At 32.7% G+C, this 10,139-nt stretch overlaps 1 protein-coding gene across 1 annotated transcript; it reads left to right on the top strand.

Moving 5' to 3' along the window:
• Positions 1–8,337: 8,337 nt before the first annotated feature.
• LOC149193659 (pentatricopeptide repeat-containing protein At1g03540-like) lies at positions 8,338–8,784 on the top strand. Its single transcript, XM_089407389.1, has one exon. The coding sequence runs from the start codon at positions 8,338–8,340 to the stop codon at positions 8,782–8,784; it is 447 nt and encodes a 148-aa protein (XP_089263515.1).
• Positions 8,785–10,139: the final 1,355 nt, after the last annotated feature.

Here is a 10,139-nt window from a genome sequence, read left to right as displayed (position 1 = left end):
CATATTGCTGATGTTGAAGGTCTGTATGGTGGTTTTACGTCAGTTCCACTTCCTTAACGTGACCTAGGAGGTCGAGTCATATCATAGTATCCTCTTGTCACATGTTTATCCCAGTTGGTTGGTTACTTGGGTAGATGTGGGAGGAGGGTGTTACAAGAATCTCATTGTCAAGAATAAAAGTAAAGAAACCCATTTGTCCACCTTTTTAGATATTTTCTACAGTACAAGATCCAATAAGACCTTTCGTGAGGCCTATAAGAACTAAGCGATCCATAAAAACTTAAACGCTGAACTATAGTAAATATAGGACTAAGCTTTGGCGTCTGGGCTAGAGAGGGAGGCTTCCTAAGAAGTATGTAAGCATTGGGTTTGGATGCTTATAATTTAGGGCCTAAGGCTTTATTTGAAACTCTAGATGCAAGCCAATGTGTTCTCTACAAACTCTTTCCCTCCTAGAATGGTGAGAAATTATAACATTCACAAAGTTTTCGTTGACCTTGGCTAGTGTTCAAATTTAGAAGGGGAAGGCTTTAAATAAACCGTTAATAAGCCTTGTGGTGAATAAGGTAACTCAAATCTTTCACAACAATCACATAGAGTGTTGGGGCTAAAGAGGCGTGCTTGATTGATTGCAATTTCCCAACACCCTCCAGTTTTGTTTGGTTAATATAGAGACATGTTGAGGCATCAATAAAGAGGGTTTCAATACTTGCATGAACATAGGGATGAACTAAGAGCCTAGAGCATAGCTCGATTGAAGGGCCATTCTACTTCGCCATATGTTTTTCCAAAGTCTGGTGTGATGAGTAGTGGTTTGAATGCAAGATAACGAGCCCCTTTCATTCCTTCCAAGAGTGTAATGATATTATCTAGGATGAATCAACCTTGAGTAAAAACAAAGTTACTGATTAAACGAGAATTATTACCTCAAAATGAGAACTCTAGCAAAAAAACCCTAAAAAAACATGAAAAAACAACCTGAAAACGAAAAGTGTTGATGCTAGAATAACGTTTTTTTTTAGAGGGTTAAATTTTCAACATTTTTAAAAAATGGTAGTATAAGACAATAAAATTCCATTTTTTTGTGCAAAAAACACCCCGAGGACGAAAAATGTTGATGTTAGAATACTTTTTTTTGTCAGGGTAAATTTTCAACATTTTTAATAATAACGTTAAAGATAAAATATCACGACTTCGAAACCTTAAAATTCCAACGATTTTCAAACATGACATTAAAGATAAAATATCACGTCTTTGAAAAGCGTTCAAATTCCAATGATTTTTAGGTATGACATTTAAGATAAAATATCACGTCTCTGAAAAACTTTAAAATTCTAACAATTGGTGCTAAACAAAAATACTTATAATCATTTTCAACCATCGCATTAAAGATAAAATATCATGACTTATAAAAACTTTAAAATTTTGACAATTTTTCAACCATGGAATTAGAACCAAAGATTATGAGTACAAAAAACCTAAAGTTTTCAACATATTCCAAGCATGACATTATGAAAAAAATTATGACTAAAAAAACTTTAAAAATTAACATCTGAATGAAAGAGTCATTATACCAAGAGTAATTTCTTTTTGATATGCTAAAAATATAGCGATTTTAAAATATTAGCCTAAGACAAGTTGACAAATTGAAACAAAAAAGTTAAAAATCAACCATCAAATTGACATGCAACGTAGGCGAACTCGACGCATTGTTATGAAAAATTAAAGACTAACCATGTAATTGACACATTGTGGGGGCAAACTCGATTCATTATAACGAAAATTTTAAAAGCAATTATCAAATTTATACATAATTGGATCAGTTTTCTAGTCGAGCATGACATGGACCTTGCAAAATAATAATAATAATAATAATGATAATAATAATAATAATAATAAATAAATAAATAAATAAATAAATAAATAAAAATAAAAATACAAAAGAAAACAAAAATTCAAACAATGAAAAAAAATGAAAACAAAAACAAGAAAAAAACACACAAAAAGTTCCAGCTCTTCATTTAACCTTCCTATTTAACCTTCTTCCTAGATTTGACTCTTCATTGTGTCTTGAAGATGAACCACACTTGTTGGTTCGAAACACGTCGACCAAAATCTTCAATGTGATTTCTTCCAAAAAACTCCCTATACAATATGATATGGATCATAGAAGCTTGAATTCGAACAAGTTAAATTTTTTTTTAATAATAAGTAATAAAACATTAAAAGATTAAAAAATATGACAAAAAAATCAAATATAAAAAAAAGAAAAAAGAAAAAAAACATAAAAATGTAAAAAAACAAAATTATCTTATAAAAATAAAAATAAAAAATAAAAGAAAAAAATAAATAAAAAAAACATATTTTAAGATTTTTTTTTTTACTTAACAAAAAAAATAAAAAACATAAAAACATTATATAATTTAAAAATAATTAAAAAATTAAAAAACATTAGAATAAATAAATAATACAATATAATAAAAATAAAAGTTAAAAAAATATAAAATAATAAAAAAAATAAAATATAATTAAAAACATAAAAAATATTAAAATAATTTTCTTTTAAAATAAATAAATTAAAATTAAAATTCAATAAAAAAAATAAAAAATTGGGCCACGCGGGGCCCAATTTTGGGAATAAACTTGATAAACTTGATAAAGCCTTGGTTGATGGCCCCATGATATTTTTCCTAAACATCTTCCTTGTAAACTAGGATGAATTCATGCCTAACAAAGTGTCAAATAGATTTGAATATAATGCTACAATTTTGGATACCCAATCGTATGTGTATGTGTACATATGATAATTTAGGTTGGTGAGCTAGTATTTTTTAGAGTGGAGCACTTGTGCATGCATGTTTTAGGTTGGGGTTCCTATGTGAGATTAAGCTAGAGAGCCCATACCCTGAAAGGTTGGTGAGACTATTATTGCAAATTATAATTACACTCATAGATAAGAACAAAATACATCATTGTTGTAGACCAAGTCAGACAAAAGAGTATGGGGGGATAGGACTCCACAAAGAGGGAACAGAGGCTAAGCTAAGGAATATAATATTATATTCTTAAGTCCTAAGTCTTATTTCATGATACCATCCTAAGTTCCTAACCGAGGGAGCAAAGTCCCAAGTGATGGGAACATGATTCTTTGAGTGCGACTTGTCAAAAAGGGAACATGCATATACAATGTTTGGAGTTTAGTGGAAAAACCATCATTCTATCATTATACCATTCCATTGTTCGATTATTGATGTCATTACTATGGTATGTAGGAGAGCCAAAGACCTTGTGGTCCTATGAAATTTCTAAATCCTAGGTGGGATTTTATGTTTGCTCACTTTAGGGTGAGCTTTTCTCCATTTAAAGCTCTTTCGAGGTAAATTTTCATTTTCCACATCTATTTAATGAGCAATTTTTATTCCTTGATTTTAGTATTATACATAGTTACAATTTTAAGTCTACCCTACGTCGACTTTCTACTTTCCTTTTACAATTTTAAATTCCTATAACTCCTAAACCGCTTGTATCAATTGGCTTTCTTTCGACATAAATTCAAAGTCTTTTATGAAGTTATGCTTCAGGTAACTCCATGTAAATGTTTTTATGGCATGTGTTTCTTCAACATTGTACTATTTACATGATATGCCATCCAATGTATTTGGAAACATGTTGGGCCACACACATTAATATTAGCCAATTATTTTCCATTCATTTTTGCATTGATGTATGTGAGCCACATGGTGAAAACTTGGTTTCAACTTAGGAATAGTTGTATTTACAAAAATATTTTTTTATCCAAATCATTCCATGAAATGTGTTGTAATGACTACCCAAGTTTATAATCATGGAACATGATTCTCCCATGATCTAGCAACTTGATCAGTAAATGACTATATATGCTCTGCATTCTTCCTTGTTCTTTGTTTGTTTTGGAAACTTTATCAACATTTTTCGCTCTTCCTTGTTCTTTGGCTATTTTGGGAACTTTATCGACATTTTTTGCTCTTTGTTGTTCTCCAACTATTTTGGAAACTTTATCAACACGGGTTCATGGAAAGTTACATTCTTTAAGTATCAATAGAGGCACCGATATTGAATTTATATCAATGGGTACACTAGTAGAAAATGATGAAGTTAGTGACTAGGTGACTAAAAAAGTTAGTCACCGTAGCTTTTCTAAGTGAAATACTACCAAAATTGAGCAATCTCAACTGACCCAACTAAAAACGACTAACATAAATGACTAATTTAGTCCCAGGTTAAAATATATGACTAGCTGATAAGTAATACAACTGAAAATGACTAACATGAATGACTAATTTAGTTTATGAACAAAAATATGACTACCTAGAAAGTACTACAATAATATAAATTAGTCATTATCTTGGTCATTTTAATTGTGTCACTTCTCCAATCTAAATTTACAAGTGATAGGAGATTTAAAGGTTGCTATAGATTGGATGAAAGGTTATACTTCCTTAAACACTTCTTTATTGGATTAGTGGATGATTGATTAGAATATTCAAGGTTATTTCCTTTGATAACATTCACATGGAATTAAATTCAAATCATTTGTCAAGTGTGCATGCACATAACATCCTTGTGAACCATCAACTTTAACAACAACCTCACACTTCCACACATCGTCTAGCAATACTGATGGACAAATACAACAATTCCAACATCCAACAAAAACTTACATAATGAAGAGGAAACACTAATAAACACACGTATAATCCTCAATCCTTAGTTCTAAATATTACACAACCCATGATGCTCAAATAAACCAAGCAAAATCTAGGCTATGGATTATTAATGTGGTAATATGAATGAGAAGGGAAAAAATATTAGTAAATCATCGTCTCCAACTTCACTCTCACCCTCCACATAGCACCAAGCACAACAATTGTTCCAAAGAATATACAATACTAATAAGTAGGAGAAAATTTGAGCAATTAAACATAAAGCATTGGATTATAACTTACAGGTAAGAACATCTTTTATATCATAGTAATAAGTATTTTGAATTTGTTTTCCATGATGAATCCATTTAATTTAATAGTTTTTGTGATCAATGCACGAAGTCATTTTTCATTTTACTAATAATGAAATCAATGCATCTTATTGATTTGCATTATATGATTATTTTTATTTTTATTTTTGGTGAAAGTGTTTTTGCATTGTATCATTAGTGAAATCAATGCACCTTATTGATTTGCATTATATGATTGTATTTTTTTCTTAAGTGAAAGTATTTTCATTCCATCAAATCATTATTTTACAACAAAATAAGTTGAAATATTTCATGGTCTACCACTATAGAAACCATACCAAGCACAAAATTTCATTTTCCTTAAGAGCCACACAAAACATTTATTAATAGTGTACCAAAAACCAAACAAGTTTGTCAAAAAATACATGGGATATAGGGATATATATTGAAGCAAAAAAACAAAGTAAGTGGAACTTGGTAGTATATAGCTAGAGAAAATAATTAACATTTAATATTTTCTAGATTCTAAGGCTTCCACAGGGATATGGTCCCTTTTACTTCCTAGAGAACAACCTAGAGTAGGGGGTAGGTCAAAGTGGGCTTTAATTTTTCCTATTTTTTTGTCCTTGGAGCATACTAACACCTACAATTCACCCAATTAAAAAAAATCTCTTCTTAGGTAATGTTCTTGTCCACCACAATGAAACCGAACTGTAACCTGAGGTGCCAATAAATATTGACTATTTCTATATAGTGATTAAGAAAACTATAGGAGTGGCCCATGTTTGGAACACATCTCTCCACCTTAGTAAGTACCTCAGAGCTAGTAATGAATTTTATTTCATCTACGATGTCACGTTTAGCTTGGAAATTCTCGTCTTGAACATTTTTAGGAGTAAAATCGTGGTAAGGATTAGTAAAGCTTTCAACTCATTCTTTGGTTTTGGGGCTTCCAATGTCACTATAATAGGCAGTTCCATGGTAGACCTATGATCTCTGTCTCATCATGGTCTCCATAGGAGAAAGAAACTATAAGAAATTAGAAAGAAATAGTTTCTAGGAGGGACAATTACACAAAGACAAGCTAGTGGGAAGTGGAAGGTGAAAGTGGTGGGGGTTGATGAGGTTAGAGGGCGAGATTGTGTGCCTAAAAAGGGAAGATGAATTCAAGCTAGTGAGAAAGTAATTAGCTAAAGAACAAGAAAAATTTAGGAAAATTCAATAGAAGTAGCTTCGATGGACTGGGGGAATGGCCTTGACATTACAAGTTCAGTAAGAAATACCACCAAATTTTCTAAGGGGGATGAATCACTAAAGGGTGAAAACTATAAAATGATACAAAAATGACCAATGTTCCTTCTAAATACCTATGATCAGACTCGAAACTCCAAAAATATACTAGACAACATTACACCAATGTATAATAGACAATTGCATACAAACTATTAGCCTGATCCTCATGCAAAGAGAGATGGATCAGGTGCCACATTGTTGCATGTTATGGCACATAGATAAACCAATGCAATTGCATGTGCATTTTAATTCATTGGGGGAAATGATGGAATGTCTCCCTCCTCTTTTAGCGAGTGGGACTGTGGCCTCATTTCCCCCCATTTGTCACATGCTAGCCAACCCATCTAGGGATGCATTATAATATTGTTGAAATCAATGCAATTACTTGATTTTTCTTAGGCTTATTTGATACAATGCATATATTGAATAAGTGACAAAATGGATTGTATTTTCACTAAAATCAATGCATCTCATTCATTAGTTAAATGGTTTTCATAAAAAAATTATAATAAAGGATTAGTATCACATAAACAAAGTGTTAGCCTTTACCTTGTAATAGAATATATTTATAACATTTATAATATGTATTTCTAAATTGTTTTGCAATATATTAGTTTTGAAATCACTTAAATAGTTTTCACTATATTACTTATCAATTTTCCCTCTACTATTTCTTAAATCAATTCATATAATCATTTTGCATCATATAATTACTTAAATTAATGCACCCAATCTATGCTATGGATTATTAATGTGGTAATATGAATGAGAAAGGAAAAAGTATTAACAAATCATCGATTCCAACTTCACTCTCACCGTCCCACATAGCACTAAGCACACCAATTGTTCCAAAACATCTACAATGCTAAGGAATTAGAGAAAATGCAAATAATAATAGTTACGAAGTCTAAGCCAATCCAATTATAAACCATAATGGTGATGATTGCAACATCAACAAAAAAAAGTCCCAAAATAAGCGAGATCCATCCACTTATAGACTGTAATAGGGAGCCTTGCTACATCATCCCCCAAGTTCATTTCTAGGGAGCAAGAGTTGAGTATTTGGCACTACTCTACTTAAATTCAAAGCGCATTTCAATATCTAGGGAGAAAGAGCTGGTGTATTTGGCTCTAATCTTCTTAAATTGAAAGCACATTTCAATAAAAGGTTGAATTTGTGCAGTGCAATTTTTTTTCAATTAATCACTCTAATGGACGACCTTGAAGCTCCCAACTTCTCCCTAAGATTCCATTTTGAATCAAAACCTTGGTCATTCGCTCCTGGCTTTGACCATGATGAAGGAGAATATAAAAGCCCAACCATTTCTAACCAAGATAATGAAATCAAATGCCAGCCAGCTATCATGGACATATCAGAATTGACCCCTTACAATGATAGGGATTGAGCCCAGGAACTCAAGTTTTCCTAGATCAAGACATGAAGATATGTAGTGCTACAATGGAGAGCCAATTCCAAGACTCAAGATACTATGACGAGGCCCCCTACGAATGATAATCTGATCCTCGCTGCTAAATCCCACTGTCAAAATTCAGGTTAAGGGATCGTACTTGGAAAACCCCAGATCGATTTCGATGATCATTGAATATTTTTCCACTGATGACGAGTTTTTCAGAGGTTAGTTGAAATTAACCCTCAAGTAAGAGAATTTTTCTATTTTAACTTCTACCTTGAACTCCAATTCTCTCACCAGTACTGAAACCCATAAAGGAGAATCCAAAAATCTTGGTATGGATAATCACTAGAGAGAGAAAGAATGGGTAAGGATTTAACACAATTTTTTCATAATGAGAACCAACATGGAAGATTTGTTGACTTGAACACCTATGCTGCTTTATTGTAGACATGTTCCAACTTGAAATCTCTACTCCAGGATAAGCAAGTCCATGCCCACATCATTCAAAATGGCATTGAGGGGAACATTAACCTCAATACCAATATTTTCATAATGTATACTAAGTGTGGCAGTATGGAATATGTGCACCCAATTTTATATAAAATGGATTACCACAATTTGGTATTATGGACTACCATGATTGTAGCTTATGCAAGGTTTGGTAATTATATTAAAGCGATCAAGCTATTTCATGAAATGCAAAGTATTGGGGTCAACTCAGATGGTTTCATCTATCCCAGCCTTCTCAGGGCATGCATTAGTTTAGCAACTCTACAACAGGGCAAGGAACCCCATGGATCTGCGATTAGGAATGGATTTGAGTCCAAATTCTTTGTGGAGAGTGCCCATGTAGCCCTGTATACAAAAAGCAAGAGTATGGAGTTTCCACACCAAATATTTGAACAAATGCCTCAGAGAACTAAGGCAACATGGAATGTAATGCTTGCAGGGTATACACAGAGTAATCACCATACAGATACAATGAAATTGTTCCACAAAATGCAGCTTGTGGGCTTAAAGCTTGATTCCTTCAACTTCGGGACTGTCCTTTCCATGTGTGCAAACTTAGCAGTACTTAAGTAGGGGAAAGCGATCCATGGATACATATTTGGAACTAGATTTGAGTTGAATGTGTTCATGTATAGTGCCCTTGTAGATATGCATGCCAAATGTGGAAGTGTAGGGAATGCTCGTGCAAGAAGTGTGTTACATGGAACACCATGACTATAGGATATTTTGAAATTAGGAATTGTGAAGATGGTAGGGGTCTACTGATCTTGAAATGGTCAACAAAGACGCATTATATTTGGAGAATATCACATTTGAGGAGGTTTTGTAAACCTTCGATGCAAATGAGAAGGTTTGACATCCGATGAATTTCAATAGTGGTTGGAGCGTTTTGAACCCAACAAGCTTGAAAGAGAAAACAGAAACTAAAATCTTGAAATTTTTTGGCTTCATGTGGAACCCTTTATCATGGGTCATGGAAGTTGCAACAATGATGTCCATTTCTTTGGCAAATGGTAGAGTAAGCATTGTTTAAAAGATAGTGTTAAACCAATGGTAAATAGAGGGAAATGTCTATGTGGTGATGCCAAAATCAGTGACATGGATTGTTAATAACAAATACATGCTTAGATTTGGTTCTTTTTTTATAATACACCAAGCAATGCAACTACATCTCTAATGGTGCATGTTGGGCATGCACGTGATGAAAGATCTGGGTTTGGGTGCATATAGTAACGTGTTTCACATGTTGGGCATGGATGAAATGAATTTGAATGCCCACTTTATGGCTAAAACTCATTCATATTTTGGAGAGGTTCTCATCCTTGTTTTCATGTTCTTTACTTTTATGCTACACAATTGGCATCAACCAGGCAATGATCAGTCACTATCAAAATTTGGGGCAACCATAGGAACTCAAGATTCCATTGTCATTCAAGGAAATCCATGTTCTTGAAGGGGTGGTTCTCCATGTTCAAATGATGGTCCAGAGAAAGGTGAACTTGCATCCTGTTGTCCCTTAAGAAACCAATTTCCTGGATATGTAGAAATTGTGCTTAAGACATTAATGTTTATAATTATTGTCACTTGTTTGTCACTTAATGGTATGTTGTATTCTCAAATGAAGGACCTAAAAGACTTGGTTTTAAACCCTCAATACTTAAGTGACATGAAAATCTTAGAATTCCATTTGATTGCTGGAGAGAAATGATGAATGAAGAAAGCTTGAAGAATTCATAAACAATATGCTGTTTCACACATAATCTACTATCTGTGACACTTGGAGAAGTTAAAGATAATATGTTGTCTTGCAAATAATCGACTATCTATAACTTAGAAGAATTGCAAAGGTAGGAACTTCAAGGATAGAAGCGCTCTTTTAAGGGATTTTAACTTTATTTACACAAGCAAATAAAGACCTGTAGCTTCAT

Source organism: Pinus tabuliformis, chromosome 2_2 (genome assembly GCF_031772625.1).
Source record: "Pinus tabuliformis cultivar Carrire ecotype Pingquan chromosome 2_2, CPIR1, whole genome shotgun sequence".
In the NCBI taxonomy this organism is placed as follows: Eukaryota; Viridiplantae; Streptophyta; class Pinopsida; order Pinales; family Pinaceae; genus Pinus; species Pinus tabuliformis.
The sequence above is the reverse complement of the archived record's forward strand: the minus strand, read 5'-3'. Positions and strand labels throughout refer to the sequence as shown.